Source organism: Mobula birostris, chromosome 22 (assembly GCF_030028105.1).
Source record: "Mobula birostris isolate sMobBir1 chromosome 22, sMobBir1.hap1, whole genome shotgun sequence".
Taxonomy (NCBI): domain Eukaryota; kingdom Metazoa; phylum Chordata; class Chondrichthyes; order Myliobatiformes; family Myliobatidae; genus Mobula; species Mobula birostris.
In genome coordinates this window covers 1,146,461-1,167,293 of record NC_092391.1, presented here as the reverse complement: position 1 = coordinate 1,167,293, position 20,833 = coordinate 1,146,461, and the positions used below count along the sequence as shown (strand labels likewise).

General features: G+C 44.0%; 1 protein-coding gene across 7 annotated transcripts in view; it reads left to right on the top strand.

Annotated features, from left to right (window-relative positions):
- Nucleotides 1-20,833, top strand: part of akna (AT-hook transcription factor) — a 141,920-nt gene that overhangs the window by 35,102 nt on the left and 85,985 nt on the right. For all 7 annotated transcript variants that reach the window (XM_072240001.1, XM_072239999.1, XM_072239996.1 and 4 more), the window contains 3 exons: nt 13,077-13,221; nt 18,976-19,115; nt 20,136-20,195. In XM_072240001.1, coding sequence (XP_072096102.1) covers nt 13,077-13,221; nt 18,976-19,115; nt 20,136-20,195 — 345 coding nt within the window. The remainder of the gene's footprint in view (nt 1-13,076; nt 13,222-18,975; nt 19,116-20,135; nt 20,196-20,833) is intronic.

Here is a 20,833-nt window from a genome sequence, read left to right as displayed (position 1 = left end):
GGAAGGGCACTAGGGCCGATACAGCTTGACACCGGAGTTGTTGCAGAGCAATGTGTGGTTAAGTGCCTTGTTCAAGGACACAACATGTTGCCCCAGCTGAGTCTCGAATGAGCGACCTTCAGATCACTAGACCAAACCTTAACCACTTGGCCATGCACCAACGCAGTGCATATAAGAGCAAAAATTAGTGGGAAGTTAGAAGATTGGAAAGCTTTCAAATACCAACAGAAGGGAACTAATAAAATCATTGAGAAGGTAAAGATTGATATAGAAACATAGAACATAGAAACATAGAAAATAGGTGCAGGAGTAGGCCATTCAGCCCTTTGAGCCTGCACCGCCATTCAGTATGATCATGGCTGATCATCCATCTCAGAACCCTGTACCAGCCTTCCCTCCATACCCCCTGATCCCTTTAGCCACAAGGGCCGTATCTAACTCCCTCTTAAATATAGCCAATGAACTGGCCTCAACTGTTTCCTGTGGCAGAGAATTCCACAGATTCACCACTCTCTGTGTGAAGAAGTTTTTCCCAATCTCGGTCCTAAAAGGCTTCCCCTTTATCCTCAAACTGTGACCCCTTGTTCTGGACTTCCCCAACATCGGGAACAATCTTCCTGCATCTAGCCTGTCCAATCCCTTTAGGATTTTATACGTTTCAATAAGATCCCCCCTCAATCTTCTAAATTCCAATGAGTATAAGCCTAGTCGATCCAGTCTTTCCTCATATGAAAGTCCTGCCATCCCAGGAATCAATCTGGTGAACCTTCTTTGTACTCCCTCTATGGTAAGAATGTCCTTCCTCAGATTAGAGGACCAAAACTGCACACAATACTCCAGGTGTGGTCTCACCAAGGCCCTTGTACAACTGCAGTAGTACCTCCCTGCTCCTGTACTCAAATCCTCTTGCTATGAATGCCAGCATACCATTCGCCTTTTTCACTGCCTGCTGTACCTGCATGCCCACTTTCAATGACTGGTGTATAATGACACCCAGGTCTCGTTGCACCTCCCCTTTTCCTAATCGGCCACCATTCAGATAATAATCTGTTTTCCTGTTTTTGCCACCAAAGTGGATAACCTCACATTTATCCACATTAAATTGCATCTGCCATGAATTTGCCCACTCACCTAACCTATCCAAGTGACCCTTTGTCCTCTCAGCATCCTCCTCACAGCTAACACTGCCGCCCAGCTTTGTGTCGTCCGCAGATTTGGAGATGCTGCATTTAATTCCCTCATCTATGTCATTAATATATATTGTAAACAACTGGGGTCCCAGCACTGAGCCTTGCGGTACCCCGCTAGTCATTGCCTGCCATTCTGAAAAGGTCCCGTTTATTCCCACTCTTTGCTTCCTGTCTGTCAACCAATTCTCTATCCACATCAATACCATATCCCCAATACTGTGTGCTTTAAGTTTGCACACTAATCTCCTGTGTGGGACCTTGTCAAAAGCCTTTTGAAAATCCAAATATACCACATCCACTGGTTCTCCCCTATCCACTCTACTAGTTACATCCTCAAAAAATTCTATGAGATTCGTCAGACATGATTTTCCTTTCACAAATCCATGCTGACTTTGTCCGATGATTTCACTGCTTTCCAAATGTGCTGTTATCACATCTTTGATAACTGAATCTAGCATATTCCCCACCACCGATGTTAGGCTAACTGGTCTATAATTCCCTGGTTTCTCTCTCCCTCCTTTTTTAAAAAGCGGGGTTACATTAGCCACCCTCCAATCCTCAGGAACTAATCCAGAATCTAAAGAGTTTTGAAAAATTATCACTAATGCATCCACTATTTCTTGGGCTACTTCCTTAAGCACTCTGGGATGCAGACCATCTGGCCCTGGGGATTTATCTGCCTTTAATCCTTTCAATTTACCCAACACCACTTCCCTACTAACATGTATTTCCCTCAGTTCCTCCATCTCACTAGACCCCCTGTCCCCTACTTTTTCTGGAAGAATATTTATGTCCTCCATAGTGAAGACAGAACCAAAGTAGTTATTCTATTGGTCTGCCATGTCCTTGTTCCCCATAATCAATTCACCTGTTTCTGTCTGTAGGGGACCTACATTAGTCTTAACCAATCTTTTTCTTTTCACATATCTATAAAAGTTTTTACTGTCAGTTTTTATGTTCCCTGCCAGTTTTCTCTCATAATCTTTTTTCCCTTTCCTAATTAAGCCCTTTGTCCTCCTCTGCTGGACTCTGAATTTCTCTCAGTCCTCAGATGAGCCGCTTTTTCTGGCTAATTTGTATGCTTCTTCTTTGGAATTGGTACTATCCCTAATTTCCCTTGTCAGCCAGGGGTGCACTACCTTCCCTGATTTATTCTTTCGCCAAGCTGGGATGAACAATTGTTGTAGTTCATCCATGCGATCTTTAAATGCTTGCCATTGCATATCCACCGTCAATCCTTTAAGTATCATTTGCCAGTCTATCTTAGCTAATTCATGTCTCATACCTTCAAAGTTACCCTTCTTTAAGTTCAGAACCTTTGTTTCTGAATTAACTATGTCACTCTCCATCTTAATGAAGAATTCCACCATATTATGGTCACTCTTACCCAAGGGGCCTCTCACGTCAAGATTGCTAATTAACCCTTCCTCATTGCTCAATACCCAGTCTAGAATAGCCTGCTCTCTAGTTGGTGTCTCAACATGTTGGTTCAAAAAACCATCCCGCATACATTCCAAGAAATCCTCTTCCTCAGCACCCTTACCAATTTGGTTCACCCAATCTATATGTAGATTGAAGTCACCCATTATAACTGCTGTTCCTTTATTGCAAGCATTTCTAATTTCCTGTTTAATGCCATCCCCAACCTCACTACTACTTTTAGGTGGCCTGTACACAACTTCCACCAGCGTTTTCTGCCCCGTAGTGTTATGCAGCTCTACCCATATCGATTCCATATCCTCCTGGCTAATGTCCTTCCTTTCTATTGCGTTAATCTTCTCTCTAACCAGCAATGCTACCCCACCTCCTTTTCTTTCATGTCTATCCCTCCTGAATATTGAATATCCCTGAATGTTGAGCTCCCATCCTTGGTCACCCTGGAGCCATGTCTCTGTGATCCCAACTATATCATATTCATTAATAACAATCTGTACTTTTAATTCATCCACCTTGTTACGAATGCTCCTCGCATTGACACACAAAGCCTTCAGGCTTGCTTTTACAACACTCTTAGCCCTTATACAATTATGTTGAAAAGTGGCCTTTTTTGATTTTTGCCCTGGATTTGCCGGCCTGCCACTTTTACTTTTCACCTTTCTACTTTTTGCTTCTACCCGCATTTTACACCCCTCTGTCTCTCTGCACTTGTTCCCATCCCCCTGTTGTGAACTAATCTCCTCTCTCCTAGTCTCTTTAATTTGATTCCCACCCCCCAAACATTCTAGTTTAAAGTCACCTCAGTAGCCCTCGCAAATCTCCCCGCCAGGATATTGGTCCCCTTAGGATTCAAGTGTAACCCGTCCTTTTTGTACAGGTCACGCCTGTGCCAAAAGAGGTCCCAATGATCCAAGAACTTGAATCCCTGCCCCCTGCTCCAATCCCTCAGCCACGCATTTATCCTCCACCTCATTGCATTCCTACTCTCACTGTCGCGTGGCACAGGCAGGAATCCCGAGATTACTACCTTTGCAGTCCTTTTTCTCAACTCCCTTCCTAACTCCCTAGATTCTCCTTTCAGGACCTCTTCCCTTTTCCTACCTATGTCATTGGTACCTATATGTACCACGACCTCTGGCTCCTCACCCTCCCACTTTAGGATATTTTGGACGCGATCCGAAATATCCCGGACCCTGGCACCAGGGAGGCAAACTACCATCCGGGTCTCTCGACTGCGTCCACAGAATCGCCTATCTGACCCCCTTGCTATCGAGTCCCCTATCACAACTGCCCTCCTCTTCGTTTCCCTACCCTTCTGAGCTACAGAGCCAGACTCTGTGCCGGAGGCACGGCCACTGTCACTTCCCCCAGGAAAGCTGTCCCCCCCAAAAGTACTCAAACAGGAGTACCTATTGTCAAGGGGCACAGCCACCAGGGTACTCTCTATTACCTGACTCTTCCCCTTCCCCCTCCTAACCGTGACCCACTTGTCTGCCTCCCGTGGCCCCGGTGTGACCACCTGCCTGTAACTCCTCTCTATCAACTCCTCACTCTCCCTGACCAGACGAAGGTCACCGAGCTGCATCTCCAGTTCCCTAACGCGGTCCCTTAGGAGCTGCATCTCGACGCACCTGGCACAGATGTGGCCGTCCGGGAGGCTTGGAGACTCCAGGGCCTCCCACATCCGGCACCGAGAACAACAAGCTGCCCTCACACTCATACTTCCCTCTCCTCAAATAACAACAAAAAATGAATACCAAACCTTCCTTGCTTCGCCCGTTTCCGCCTAAGCCCATTGAGCCGAAGCCCTTAAGCCTTCACTCTGCTCCCGGCTCACTCCGCAGCCCGCAAACTACGCTGCCCGCTGTATAAGGCTAGTGTATATGAAAGTAAGCTAGCCAATAATATTAAAGAGGATACCAAAAGTTTCTTTGGATACATAAAGTGTAAAAGAAAGGTGAGAGGGGAGTGGATATTGGACCACTGGAAAATGATGCTGAAGAGGTAGTAATGAGGGACAAGGAAATGGCGGACGAACTGAATAAGTATTTCGCATCAATCTTCACTGTGGAAGACACTAGCTGTATAATAGAAGTTCCAGGTGTCAGGGGTCATGAAGTGTGTGAAGCTACCATTACTAGGGAGACTATACTTTGCAAACTGAAAGGTCTGAAGGTAGATAAGTCACCTGGACCAGAAGATGTGCATGTCAGGGTTCTGAAAGAGGTGGCTGAAGAGACATAAGTAATGATCTTTCAATAATCTCTAGATTCTGGAATGGTTCTGGAAGACTGGAAAATTGCCAATGTCACTCCACTCTTCAAGAAGAGAGAGGTAGAAGGAAGGAAACTATAGGCCAATTAGTCTAACCTCAGTGGTTGGGAAGATTTTGGAGTTGATTGTTAAGGATGTGTTTTTGGGGTACTTGGAGGCAGATGATAAAGTAGGCTGAAGTCAGCTTGGTTTCCTGAAAGGAGCGTCTTGCCTGACAAATTAGTTGGAATTCTTGGAAGAAATAACGCGCAGGTTAGACAAAGGAGAATCAGTTGATGTTGTGTATTTGGAATTTCAGAAGGCCTTTGAGAAGGTACTACACATGAGGCTGTTTAACAAGCTACAAGGCCCTGGTATTACAGGAAAGATTCTAGCATGGATAAAGCAATGGCTGATTGGCAGGAGGCAAAGAGTGGGAATAAAAAAGTGCCTTTTATGGTTGGCTGCCAGTGACTAGTGGTGTTCCACAGGAGTCTGTGTCGGGACCGATTCTTTTTAGGTTATATGTTAATAATTTGGATGATGGAATTGATGGTTTTGTTCAAATTTTGCAGATGATATAAAGATAGTTGGAGGGGCAGGTAATTTTGATGAAGATTAGGAGAATGGTCAAAGAAATGGTAGATGGAATGGGATCCAAGGGGACACTGCTTTGTGGATCCAGAACTGGCTTGCCCACAGAAGGCAAAGAGTGGTCGTAGATGGATCATATTCTGCATGGAGGTTGGTGACCAGTGGTGTGCCTCAGGGATCTGTTCTGGGACCCCTACTCTTCGTGATTTTCATAAATGATCTGGATGAGGAAGTGCAGGGATGGTTTAGTAAATTTGCTGATGACACAAAGGTTGGAGGTGTTGTGGATAGTGTGGAGGGCTGTCAGGGGTTACAGCGGGACATTGATAGGATGCAAAACTGGGCTGAGAAGTGGCAGATGGAGTTCAACCCAGATAAGTGTGAAGTGGTTCATTTTGGTAGGTCAAATATGATGGCACAATGTAGTATTAATGGTAAGATCCCTGGCAGTGTGGAGGATCAGAGGGATCTTGGGGTCCGAGTCCATAGGACGCTCAAAGCAGCTGTGCAGGTTGACTCTGTGGTTAAGAAGGCATACAGTGCATTGGCCTTCATCAATCGTGGAATTGAATTTCGGAGCCGGGAGGTAATGTTGCAGCTATATAGGACCCTGGTCAGACCCCACTTGGAGTACTGTGCTCAGTTCTGGTCGCCTCACTGCAGGAAGGATGTGGAAACCATAGAAAGGGTGCAGAGGAGATTTACAAGGATGTTGCCTGGATTGGGGAGCATTCCTTATGAAAACAGGTTGAATGAACTCGGCCTTTTTTCCTTGGAGCGACGGAGGATGAGAGGTGACATGATAAAGGTGAATAAGATGATGAGACGCATTGATCGTGTGGATAGTCAGAGGCTTTTTCCCAGGTCTGAAATGGTTGCCACAAGAGGACACAGGTTTAAGGTGCTGGGGAGTAGGTACAGAGGAGATGTCAGGGGTAAGTTTTTTACACAGAGAGTGGTGAGTGCGTGGAATGGGCTGCCGACAACGGTGGTGGAGGTGGATACGATAGGTTCTTTTAAGAGATTTTTGGATAAGTACATTGAGCTTAGAAAAATAGAGGGCTATGGGTAACCTAGTAATTTCTAAGATAGGGACATGTTCAGCACAACTTTGTGGGCCGAAGGGCCTGTATTGTGTCGGTTTTCTCTGTTTCTATGAATACAGAGTTGGGAAGTATATGGTAGATGAAATGAAAGGGTAGAGTATTTTGTAAAGGGAGAAATAATACAAAATTTTGAGGTGCAAAGGGGCTTGGGAGTACTTGTGCAGGATTCCCTAAAGGTTAATTTGTAGGTTGATCTGTGGTGAGAAAGGCAAATGTGCAATGTTAGCATTAATTTCGAGAGGACTAGAATATAAAAGCAAGAATGTCATGTTGAGACTTTATAAATTTTAAGGTGATGGAGGAAAGTATAGGGGGGACATCAGAGCTAAGTTTTTTATACAAAGTGAGTGCTGGGTGCGTGAAACCTGGAATATGGAGGTGCTTCAGGCAGATACTTCAGGCATACTTAGAAACTCTTAGACAGGCACATGGATGATGGATCTGAGAGTAGATTAAAAAATCTTGTCATATGAAGAGTGTTTGATGGCACTGAGCTTGGATTCACTGGAATTCAGAAGAATGACAGGTGAACTCATTACAAGCTATCGAATGGTGAAAGGCCTTGATAGAGTGGAAGTGGAGAGGACATTTCCTTTGATAGGAGAGTCGAAGACTAGAGGACACAGCATGAACATAGGAGCATTCTTTTAGAACTGAGATGAGGAAGAATTACTTTAGCTAGAGAGTGGTGAAACCTGTGGAATTCGTTGCCACAGGCAGTTGTGGAGGCCAAGTCTGTATGTATATTTAAGGCAGCGGTTGATAGATTCATGATCGATCAGGGCACGAAGGGATATGGGGAAAAGGCAGGAGACTGGGGCTGAGAGGAAAATGGATCAGCCATGTTGAAATGACAGAGCAGACTCAATGGACCAAATAGCCTAATTCTGCTCCTATATCCTATGGTCTTATAATTACCTATATGAATACTGACAGACACCCATGCAAATTTAATGTTCTCCAGGAAGCAATAATTTAGCTCACACCTGTATAAACTTAGATTAACATTGTATTGACAAAATATTTTATACTCTAACAAATAAAATTAAAAAAATAACCCATCACATATATGTCAGTCTGCATTCAATCACTGGAGTTCATATCATGTAATAGAACATAGAACATTGAATAGTACAGCGCAGTACAGGCCCTTCGGCCCACAATGTTGTGCCGACCCTCAAATCCTGCCTCCCATATAAGCCCCCACCTTAGATTCCTCCATATACCTGTCTAGTAGTCTCTTAAACTTCACTAGTGTATCTGCCTCCACCACTGACTCAGGCAGTGCATTCCACGCACCAACCACTCTGAGTAAAAAACCTTCCTCTAATATCCCCCTTGAATTTCCCACCCCTTACCTTAAAGCCATGTCCTCTTGTATTGAGCAGTGGTGCCCTGGGGAAGAGGCACTGGCTATCCACTCTATCTATTCCTCTTATTATCTTGCACACCTCTATCATGTCTCCTCTCATCCTCCTTCTCTCCAAAGAGTAAAGCCCTAGCTCCCTTAATCTCTGATCATAATGCATACTTTCTAAACCAGGCAGCATCCTGGTAAATCTCCTCTGTACCCTTTCCAATGCTTCCACAACCTTCCTATAGTGAGGTGACCAGAACTGGACACATTACTCCAAGTGTGTCCTAAGCAGAGTTTTATAGAGCTGCATCATTACATCACGACTCTTAAACTCTATCCCTCGACTTATGAAAGCTAACACCCCATAAGCTTTCTTAACTACCCTATCCACCTGTGAGGCAACTTTCAGGGATCTGTGGACATGTACCCTGAGATCCCTCTGCTCCTCCACACTACCAAGTATCCTGCCATTTACTTTGTACTCTGCCTTGGAGTTTGTCCTTCCAAAGTGTACTACCTCACACTTCTCCAGGTTGAACCCCATCTGCCACTTCTCAGCCCACTTCTGCATCCTATCAATGTCTCTCTGCAATCTTTGACAATCCTCTACACTATCTGCAACACCACCGACCTTTGTGTCCTCTGCAAACTTGCCAACCCACCCTTCTACCCCCACATCCAGGTCGTTAATAAAAATCACGAAAAGTAGAGGTCCCAGAACAGATTCTTGTGGGACACCACTAGTCACAATCCTCCAATCTGAATGTACTCTCTCCACCACCACCCTCTGCCTTCTGCAGGCAAGCCAATTCTGAATCCACCTGGCCAAACTTCCCTGGATCCCATGCCTTCTAACTTTCTGAATAAGCCTACCGTCTGGAACTTTGTCAAATGCCTTACTAAAATCCATATAGATCACATCCACTGCACTACCCTCATCTATATGCCTGCTCACCTCCTCAAAGAACTCTATCAGGCTTGTTAGACACGATCTGCCCTTCACAAAGCCATGCTGACTGTCCCTGATCAGACCATGATTCTCTAAATGCCTATAGATCCTATCTCTAAGAATCTTTTCCAACAGCTTTCCCACCACAGACGTAAGGCTCACTGGTCTATAATTACCCGGACTATCCCTACTACCTTTTTTGAACAAGGGAACAATATTTGCCTCCCTCCAATCCTCCGGTACCATTCCCGTGGACAACCGATCCAGTTTCCTCAGTTCACTTACTCATGGTACTGAAATGGTTCTGTGCTGAAGAACAAGTTCAAGTAAAATAAAATAAATATCCACACAACATCCAAGGAAAGGTGTTGACTTGTCTCCTCTCGCCTTTTCTGCAATGTCGTGTTCTAGATAACTAACTGAAAGTTATTTGCACATTCTCTGTGAGAGCATAGTCTGCATGAGGATTTTCTGACATCTGTGTCTGTCCTTCTAAATTTGGTTCTGTGAGCATTTCACCATGTTCTTCCACTGTGTTTGTTGTCCATTTCTTTTCTCCTCTTTTCTCAAAACTACTTTGACCCCACGCTCTCTCTGGTATGGCTACCCATTATCCATTTCTTTTTCAGACATCTTATTGGCCAAAATGTTAACAAGACAACTCCTATTGGCTAATTCAAAAAGCCCAATTTATTAATCGACTGAATTTTTAGATTAAATAAAAAAATGTAACTCAATTGAAACTTTATATTATTATGTGTATAATGTAATTAAAGGAACACTTTTCTTTAATATAGTTGCATTTTGCAGCAAATAAAATGCGCAACAGCATAACTGTATTAATAAAATATTGTCTTAAACCAGGTATTACACATAGAACATAGAACACTACAACATAGTACAGGCCTTTCGGTCCATAATATGGTGCCAGTCTTTTAATTTTCTCTCAAAGCTTTTATAGATATGTGAAAAGAAAAAGATTGGTTAAGACAAATGTAGGTCCCCTAGAGACAGAAACAGGTGAATTGATTATGGGGAGCAAGGACATGGCAGACCAATTGAATAACTACTTTGCTTCTGTCTTCACTAAGGAGGACATAAATAATCTTCCGGAAATAGTAGGGGACAGAGGGTCGAGTGAGATGGAGGAAATGAGGGAAATACATGTTAGTAGGGAAGTGGTGTTAGGTAAATTGAAGGGATTAAAGGCAGATAAATCCCCAGGGCCAGATGGTCTGCATCCCAGAGTGCTTAAGGAAGTAGCCCAAGAAATAGTGGATGCATTAGTGATAATTTTTCAAAACTCTTTAGATTCTGGACTAGTTCCTGAGGATTGGAGGGTGGCTAATGTAACCCCACTTTTTAAAAAAGGAGGGAGAGAGAAACCGGGGAATTATAGACCGGTTAGCCTAACATCGGTGGTGGGGAAACTGCTGGAGTCAGTTATCAAAGATGTGATAACAGCACATTTGGAAAGCAGTGAAATCATCGGACAAAGTCAGCATGGATTTGTGAAAGGAAAATCATGTCTGACGAATCTCATAGAATTTTTTGAGGATGTAACTAGTAGAGTGGATAGGGGAGAACCAGTGGATGTGGTATATTTGGATTTTCAAAAGGCTTTTGACAAGGTCCCACACAGGAGGTTAGTGTGCAAACTTAAAGCACACAGTATTGGGGATATGGTATTGATGTGGATAGAGAATTGGTTGGCAGACAGGAAGCAAAGAATGGGAATAAACGGGACCTTTTCAGAATGGCAGGCAGTGACTAGTGGGGTACCGCAAGGCTCAGTGCTGGGACCCCAGTTGTTTACAATATATATTGATGACATAGATGAGGGAATTAAATGCAGCATCTCCAAATCTGCGGACGACACAAAGCTGGGCGGCAGTGTTAGCTGTGAGGAGGATGCTAAGAGGATGCAGGGTGACTTGGATAGGTTAAGTGAGTGGGCAAATTCATGGCAGATGCAATTTAATGTGGATAAATGTGAGGTTATCCACTTTGGTGGCAAAAACAGGAAAACAGATTATTATATGAATGGTGGCCAATTAGGAAAAGGGGAGGTGCAACGAGACCTGGGTGTCATTATACACCAGTCTTTGAAAGTGGGCATGCAGGTACAGCAGGCGGTGAAAAAGGCGAATGGTATGCTGGCATTCATAGCAAGAGGATTTGAGTACAGGAGCAGGGAGGTACTACTGCAGTTGTACAAGGCCTTGGTGAGACCACACCTGGAGTATTGTGTGCAGTTTTGGTCCCCTAATCTGAGGAAAGACATCCTTGCCATAGAGGGAGTACAGAGAAGGTTCACCAGATTGATTCCTGGGATGGCAGGACTTTCATATGATGAAAGGCTAGATCGACTAGGCTTATACTCGTTGGAATTTAGAAGATTGAGGGGGGATCTTATTGAAACGTATAAAATCCTAAAGGGATTGGACAGGCTAGATGCAGGAAGATTGTTTCCGATGTTGGGGGAGTCCAGAACGAGGGGTCACAGTTTGAGGATAAAGGGGAAGCCTTTTAGGACCGAGATTAGGAAAAACTTCTTCGCACAGAGAGTGGTGAATCTGTGGAATTCTGTGCCACAGGAAACAGTTGAGGCCAGTTCATTGGCTATATTTAAGAGGGAGTTAGATATGGCCCTTGTGGCTAAAGGGATCAGGGGTATGGAGGGAAGGCTGGTAATAGGGTTCTGAGTTGGATGATCAGCCATTATCATACTGAATGGCGGTGCAGGCTTGAAGGGCCGAATGGCCTACTCCTGCACCTATTTTCTATGTTTCTATCAGTCATCCATATGCCTAAGAGTTTCTTAAGTATGCCTAAAGTATCTGCCTCGAGCACCTCCATGTTCCAGATCTCATGCACCCACCACTTGCTTTGTAAAAAAAACATACTTCTGACATCCCCACTATACTTTCTTCCATCACCTTAAAATTATGTCCTCTCATATTAGCTATTTCTGCCCTGAGAAAATCCCTCTGGCTGTCCTCTCACTCTATTCCTCTTATCATCTTGTACACATCTATCAAGTCACCTCTCATCCTCCTTTGCTCCACAGAGAAAAACCCTAGCTCACTCAACTTATTTTCATTAGATATGCTCTTTAATGCAGCAGTATCCTGGCTAATCTCTTCTGCACCCTCTCTAAAGTTATCACGTCCTGGAGGAACATTGTTTCGTTTTTACTGTGTACTGTACCAGCAGTTAATGGTTGAAATGACAATAAAAAGCGACTTGACTTGACTTAAGATGGTGGCAGCCAGAGAGAGGAGAAAAAAACAAAGTGATCGGTGGAGTAAGGTGTGGGAGGAGGCCTCTCTTGGCCACAAGGAGTTTGGACATGCTCTCAGTTACGTAACTTGGCTGTGTAAGTCACAATGGACTTCTGTACACAATAAACATCTTACAGAATCTCACTCTATTTACTGTCGATTTAACAGGGCAGTCTGTGGGCAGGACATCCCCTCTTCACTGACAGCAGTATGTCCCTTACATGGGTGTACCGGAGAGGCCAACTTAGAACCACAATTCACCTGTGTCACCATGACAGAGGGTGAATAGTTGGGGCAGGTGTCATGGGTGTCATGGTCTGAGCTGGCCACAGGGAGGAAGAGAGACAGAGAGACACAGAGAGACACGGAGAACGGTACAGCACTGAAACAGGCAATTCAGCCTGTCAATTTTTTTTGCTCGAATCTCTGGGGTTTCGAAGATTCAAAATCAAATTGAGGTGTTAAAAGTGACGAAAGATTGACTGTACCAGGAAGGAGAAATTGCGTTGGCTGATGGGAGTGAGAGGAATAGAGTTAATGCTTCAGGTTGATTGTTATGTATTTAATATTTCTGTAATATTTGAGTAATATTGTAATTATTATGTTTGAGTAAGCCTTCTTTATTTGTTTAAATAATTAATTCTGGGTTATATGTAAAAATACATGAATTGCTATCATGTCGTATTTACATTCCTCACTTAGAGTACAAATGAAGTTAGACACACATTTCCTGGCTCCCTTGTTTTCCTTTCAATTAGTTTTTATGTTTTGGATTTACAAAGTATAACACTGATGACCTTTCATCGTAACTGGAGGTTGTTTAGGGGAGAGCAGGCAAGCTCAATAGGTTCTGTTGTTTTATATCGCCCTTCGGGCTTGCTTTCAGTTTCATCTGTTATTGTGTAGGTCAACCTGCATGTTGATCCTCCTAATCCGGGGCACAGTTTCCAGGGAGAATCCATGAATCAGGCTTCAAAGATCATGACGTTTGCCATCTCACATCCACAGAAAGCCAAATTAGGCCCCTCTCTGGACTCCAACGCTCAAACAGGTAAGAACATGACATTTTGTTCTTCTGTCACGGGATATTCTGAAACTTCAAACTCAGAGGGAAATGGAGAAGATTGCTTTCAACTTCCTGTGCAGTGATGGCCATGTGCAGAGGTTATTTCTGTGTCTTTAATAATTTGTCAGAGCCTCATTTCATAAAGTAAGACATAGAACAGTGCAACACAGTACTGGTCCTTTGGCCCATGATGTTATGCCAACTTATATAACCCTGCTCCACGATCAATTTAACTCTTCCCTCTTACACACCCTAGCAAGGCGTTCCACACACTCACCACTCTCTCTGTAAAATAACTACCACTAACATTACTCCAATACGTTCCTCCAATCACCGTAAAACTATGCCCCCTCATATAAGATCATATGACATAGGACCACAATTAGGCCACTTGTGTCTGCTCCACCATTTCATCATGGCTGATCCATTTCCCTCTCAACCCAATTCTCCTGTCTTTCACACCCTGACTAATCAAGAACCTATCAATCTCCACCTTAAATACACCCAATGAGCTGGCCTCCACAGCCACCTGTGACAATGAATTCCACAGATTCACAACCTTCTGGCTAAAGAAATTCTTCCTCATCTCTCTTCTAAATGGACATTCCTCTATTATGAAGTTGTGCCTTCTGGTCCTAGACTCCCCACTATAGGAAACATTCACTCCACATTCAATCTATCTCGGCCTTTTGATATTTGATAGCTTTCAATGAGATCCCCATCCTCATTCTTCTAAATTCCAGTGAGTACAGGCCCAGAGCCGTCAAGCACTGTTCAATCCCAGAATCATTTTCATGACCTCCCTTGAACAGCCTCCAATCTCAGCACATCCTTTATTAGATAAGGAGCCCAAAAAAAGCGTTCCACAAGCATGTAAAGAGCAAGAGAATAAGACGTGAGAGAATAGAGCCAATCAAGTGTGACAATGGAAAAGTGTGTGTGGAACCGGAGAAGATGGCAGAGGTACTTAATGAGTACTTTGCTTCAGTATTCACTACAGAGAAGGATCTTGGTGATTGTAGGGATGACTTGCTGCAGACAGAAAAGCTTGAGGATGTAGATATTAAGGAAGAGGATGTGCTGGAACTTTTGGAAAGCATCAAGTTGGATAAGTCATCAGGACCGGATCGGATGTACCCCAGGCTACTGTGGGAAGCGAGGGAGGAGATTGAGCCTCTGGCGACGATCTTTTCATCATCGATGGGGACGGGAGAGGTTCTGGAGGATTGGAGGGTTGCGGATGTTGTTTCCGTATTCAAGAAAGGGAGTAAGGATAGCCCAGGAAATTGTAGACCAGTGAGTCTTACTTCAGTGGTTAGAGAAGATCCTGAGAGGCAGGATTTATGAACATTTGGAGAGGCATAATATGATTAGGAATAGTCAGCATGGCTTTGTCAAAGGCAGATCTTGCCCTACGAGCCTGATTGAAATTTTTTGAGGATGTGACTAAACACATTGATGAAGGTAGAACAGTAGATGTAGTGTATATGGATTTCACCAAGGCATTTGATAAGGTACCTCATACAAGGCTTATTGAGAAAGTAAGGAGGCTTGGGATCCAAGGGGACCTTGCTTTGTGGATCCAGAACTAGCTTTCCCACAGAAGGCAAAGAGTAGTTGTAGACGGGTCATATTCTGCATGGAGGCCGGTGACCAGTGGTGTGCCTCAGGGATCCATGCTGGGACCCCTACTCTTTATGATTTTTATAAATGACCTGGATGAGGAAGCAGAGGGGTGGGTTAGTAAATTTGCTGATGACACAAAAGTTGAGGGTGTTGTGGATAGTGTGGAGGGCTGTCAGAGGTTGCAGCGAGACATTGATAGGATGCAAAACTGGGCTGAGAAGAGGCAGATAGAATTCAACCCAGATAAGTATGAGGTAGGTCAAATATGATGATAGAATATGGCATTAATGGCAAGACCCTTGGCAATGTGGAGGATCAGAGGGATCTTGGGGTCTGAGTTCATAGTACACTCAAAGCTGCTACACAGGTTGACTGTGTGGGTTAAGAAGACATACGGTGCATTGGCCTTCATCAATCGTGGGATTGAGTTTAGGAGCCGAGAGGTAATGTTGCAGCTATATAGGACATTGATCAGACCCCACTTGGAGTACTGTGCTCAGTTCTGGTCGCCGCACTACAGGAAGGACGTGGAAACCAAAGAAAGGGTGCAGAGGAGATTTATAAGGATATTGCCTGGATTGGGGAGCATGGCTTATGAGAATAGGTTGAGTGAACTCAGCCTTTTCTCCTTGGAGCAACGGAGGATGAGAGGTGGTCTGATAGAGGTGTACAAGATAGTGAAAGGGCATTCATCATATGGATAGTCAGAGGCTTTTTTTCAGGGCTGAAATGGCAAGCACAAGAGGGCACAGTTTTAAGGTGCTTGGAAGTAGGTACAGAGGAGATGTCAGGGGTAAATTTTTGATGCAGACAGTGGTGAGTGCGTGGAATGGACTGCCGGCGGCAGCGGTGGAGGTGGATACGATAGGGTCTTTTAAGAGACTCCTGGATGGATACGTGGAGCTTAGAAAAATAGAGGGCTATGGGTAACCCTAGGTCGTTCTAAGGTAAGGACATTTTCGGCACAGCTTTGTGGGCTGAAGGGCCTGTATTGTGCTGTAGGTTTTCTATGTTTCTAAAACTGCTCACTATACTCTGTGCAGTCTTAAAGCCTCAGCATTGCATCCCTATTTTTAAATTCTACTGTAACCCAGGTTAATTAAACCCAAAAGATGTAATGTTAGAAAGCTCCACCTGCAGAGTCATAAAGATGAGGATTACCAAATTTTTATTTTTAAAAAAGAGAACTTGGGAAAATAAAGCTATGCAAGAACAAGGCATGGCTGATGCAGGCACAGGAAAGCGAGAGAAACGCAGTAAACTGTTAGAAACTAAAGATAAAAACTGTTAAAATTAGAATTAGTAGTGAGTATCTCTACCCTACTTACTTGAAAACCTCAGGGTGAAACCCCTGGAGGAGAGACAATAGCAATAAAAGATCTATTGAAGTTACAGCTATAACGAGACAATATCGGCAGAGGTGAGTGGCCAAGATCTCTACTGTGTAACTGGGAATTAGTTCTGTTAAATCACACCAAGAGATTTGGTCAGGTTTTTTGTACAAGTTTGTGAATGGACTTTCCGTGGATGTTCAACTATTTCATCCAACAAATCAAGAAACAAGATGGCAAGCCACCCGAGCGTGGGAACGAAACGTCTAATAACCTAGGGAATTTAATACGGTTGGATGTACAAGTTTATTTTCATTCAAAGGATCTGAATTTTCTGCAAGAATTGATCACTTTTGCAAAGTCTTTGATAAGTTACTGAACGAGTTTTACTTTGTTTAAAAGTTGTGATGTTGGAGAATTGTCATGAAAGGAGTTAAGCTGTATAATATTTGAATTTGAATTTATAGATATACTGACTGGAACTGAAGCTGAAGTTAACCAGAATACTCAAGAATAGGAGTTCAAAAGTTTTCTAATTAACTAGGGATACTTAAAGGAAAGGTTAGTCTGTAAACCTTTAAGTAGGGAATAACACTAGATCTAATTAGAGAAATTGGCGAAATAAAGGTTATTCTAAGAATTTCACTCATTCTTCACTGCCTCCTTTCAATACCTAGAGCCTCTGATGGCCTACTAGCACTTAGTGTAGTACTGTATAATTTGATTTTCTGATCCTGAGTGAGGCAACCAGTCACACGAGATAAGACCAACACTACACACTAGTGCTATTACACTAGTCCTCTCAAAATAAATGCTGACATTGCATTTGCCTTCCACACCACTAACTCAATCTTGCATGATGATTCCCAAGTCCCTTTGTGCATCAGATTTTTGAATTTCCTCCCAACTTAGAAAATGGTCTAGGCTTTTACTCATAGTCATAGTCATACTTTATTGATCCCGGGGGAAATTGGTTTTTGTTATAGTTGCACCATAAATAATAAATAGTAATAGTAATACTACTGTACTACTACTACTAATGCTAATACTATGGGTCATTCTACCTATATGCAACGACCATACACTTCGCAACACTCTATTCCATCTGCCACTTCTTTGTCCATTCTCCTAATCTGTGTAAGCCCTTCTGCAGCCTCCCAGATTCCTCAACACTACCTGCCCCTCCACCTATCTAAGACCATAAGACATAAGCAAAGAAGTAGGCCATTTGGCCCAATCGATTCTGCTGCACCATTCAATCATGGCTGATCCTTCTCCCCATAACCTTTGATGTCATATCCAATCAAGAACCTTTCAAGCTCTGCCTTAAATACACCCAACAATCTGGCCTCCTCAGCTGCCTGTGGCCTGTGGTAACAAATTCTACAAATTCACCGCCCTCTGGCTGAAGAAATTTCTAAATGACTCCCAGAAATGCCAGTCATTGCTGCTCTGCCATCATCTCTGCTAGTGTTCCCTTCCGGTCAACTTTGGCCAACTCCTTTCTCATGCCTCTATAAATCCCTTTACTCCACTTAATGCTGATACATTTGACTTTAGCTTCTCCCTCTTAAATTGCAGGGTGAATTCTACCATATTATGATGACTGCTTCCTTCGGGTTCCTTTACCTTAAGCTCCTTAATCAAATCCAGTTCATTATACAACACCCAATGCAGAATAGCCTTTCACCTAGTGGGCTCAACCACTAGCTGCTCCAAAATTCCATCTTGTAAGCATTCTACAAATTCTCTCTCTTAGGAATCAGCACCAACCTGATTTCCCAATCTACCTGCATATTGAAATTCCCCATGACTTGTAACACTGTCCTTCTGGCATGCCTTTTCTATCTCCTGTTGTAATTTGTATCCCACATCCTGGCTACTGTTATGTGACCTGTTTACAACTCCAATCAGGGTCATTTTACCCTTGCAGTGTCTTAACTCTACCCACAAGGATTCTATATCTTCTGATCCTATGTCACCTCTGTCTAAGGATTTGATTTCATTTTTTACCAATAGAGCGACCTAACTTCCCTCTGTTTACCTACCTAAATAAGCAAATTCTGCCCTGGGAAAAAGTTGCTAACTGTCCACACAATGAGCAGCAGCATGATTCTAACAAGCAACCAAACCTAACGTTCTTGGGCTGGGATATTCACAACAAACCTCCTGGCTCTGGGCTATGGCAGTCACACCAAATCTATTGTTCTCGGGCTGGGATAGTCACTGCAAATCTGCTGGCTCTGGGCTAGGGCTATCTTAACAAGGCTACTGGTCTTGGGCTGGAGCAATCACATCAAATCTGCTGGTCCTGTTGGGGCAGTTAGACCAAACCTGCTGGTCCTGGGCTGGGGCAGTGACACCGAACCTGCTAGTCCTGGGCTGGAGCAGTGACACTGGACCTGCTGGTCCTGGGCTGGAGCAGTGACACTGGACCTGCTGGTCCTGGGCTGGGGCAGTGACACTGAATCTGCTAGTCCTGGGCTGGAGCAGTGACACTGGACCTGCTGGTCCTGGGCTGGAGCAGTGACACCGAACCTACTAGTCCTGGGCTGGAGCAGTGACACCGAACCTACTAGTCCTGGGCTGGAGCAGTGACACTGGACCTGCTGGTCCTGGGCTGGAGCAGTGACACCGAAGCTGCTAGTCCTGGGCTGGGGCAGTGACACCGAACCTACTGGTCCTGGGCTGGGGCAGTGACACCGAACCTATAGGCTCTGGGCTTGGGCTATCCGAACAATAGGTGCTGCTGAATTAACCTTGTCTGAATTCCCTCTGTCAGAATGTCAGGACATGCGGGAGTTGCCAGGAACATTGGGTGGGACCTGGATCTCCAGCCAGAATGACCCCACAGTGGAGCCAACAGCAGGCGACTGTGTGACTTGGGCCCTTGCCCAGCAGATTGAGGCTCTGCAGGAACAGGTGAGACCTGCTGAATAATGCTAGTGATTAGGTCTCCACAGCACTCCGCTGTGTCTTGATGACATTTGTACAAGTTTTAATAAGTTGTAGTCTTTGAACCTATATTGCAACACATTCGCTGGGTTAATGGGTTCACCCCTTAAACCTGAATAACTAGGGCAAAGTCTTGTTTTCCTTGGCTAACGAGTAATTCCGAATCTCTCTGAGCCCATTGTGTGCACTTTTCATATATTTGCACTCATTCCATGGGAGCATCTTTCATACCTTTGCAAACGTTGTTTGTAGCCATAGTTTGTCTAAAGGGTAATAGCTGAAAGAGAATTAGATTACTCTTAAAATGATAAAAGCCTTTAAGCACTTGATGAAAACACCACAGAACCTCCTAATTAATCAGGTACTACTAATTAATTACTAAATGACAATAAAAGAGGACTGCGTGTCTTCATGATCTATCTATCTACATATTGTATGTAAACATTCCACGTGCTTTGCGTTTCTAGTGCAAGTGGATAGCTCTCCATTAGGCAGGGTTGAAATTGGATGTTGCGTCCTTCCTGCCTATGTGACATACAAGCCAGGACAGTACGATATGGAGAGCAAGCCGTTGCCTGTGGAGCAGGCTTCCCTTCCCCTCCCAGTTGATGAATGCAAAGGAATGACAGAAGCTGTTTGACACCAACCGCATCACAGGAGCTGCCAGAGCGGTGTATCTGTGGAATTCTTTGCCATAGGTGGCTGTGGAGGCCAAGTCTTTCTGTATATTTAAGGCAGAGGTTGATAGATTCTTGACTGGTCAGGGCATGAAGGGATACGGGGAGAAGGCAGCAAATTTGGGCTGAGAGGAAAATTGGATCGGCATGATGAAATGGTGGAGCAGGCGCGATGGGCCAAATGGTTTAATTCTGCTCTTGTATCTTAGGATCTTTTCTGAACCATACTCAGCAAGTATTTTGGCTTTGTCTACTTTAGTTTATTTTATTCCACTGACATGTGTATTTGTCCATCTTTTCTCTCTGACAGATTGGTACGTTTGAAACATTCCTTAAAGCTAGAAAGCTGTCATCAGGGGCTCAGCTAAAGGTAATGTATCCAGCTGGTAACATGGACACAGATTTGTGAGGCAATGGGATGCAGAGAGGAATGGACAATGTTTGCTAGGTTGAAAGGGTAGGGATTGCTTTCTTGAAGTGGATTGATTATTGTAGGTTGAAGGAGGTGCAGACAGTACCTGCAGAAAAAGGACATTAACTTCAGTTATCATGGGGTCTGGGCAGGGAAGTTGGTTGAGGAAATAATGGGGCTGGAAGGATGAAGAATATCACAGTTGCACGAGATGTTGGTGATGCCACTCGTCACTGAGTTATGGGGAGAGATGACCAGGTTGGAACTTTTTTCATTGGAGCATCAGAGAATGAGGGGAGATATAACAGAGGTGTATAAGACTATGAGGGTGAATGCAATCTTTACCCCATGGTTGGGAATCAAGAACTAGTGGACACAGGTTTAAGGTGTGAAGGGAATGATTTAATAGGAACCTGGGAGGCAATGCTTTCGCCCAGATCGTAGTCAGTGTATGGAATGAGTTGCCAGGGGGAGTGGTTGAGGCAGGTAAATTAACATTTAAAAGACACTTGCACAAGTACATAAATTGGAAAGGTATAAAGGGATATGGGCCAAACATGAGCAAATGGGACTAGCTTGGTGGGCATGGATGAGAT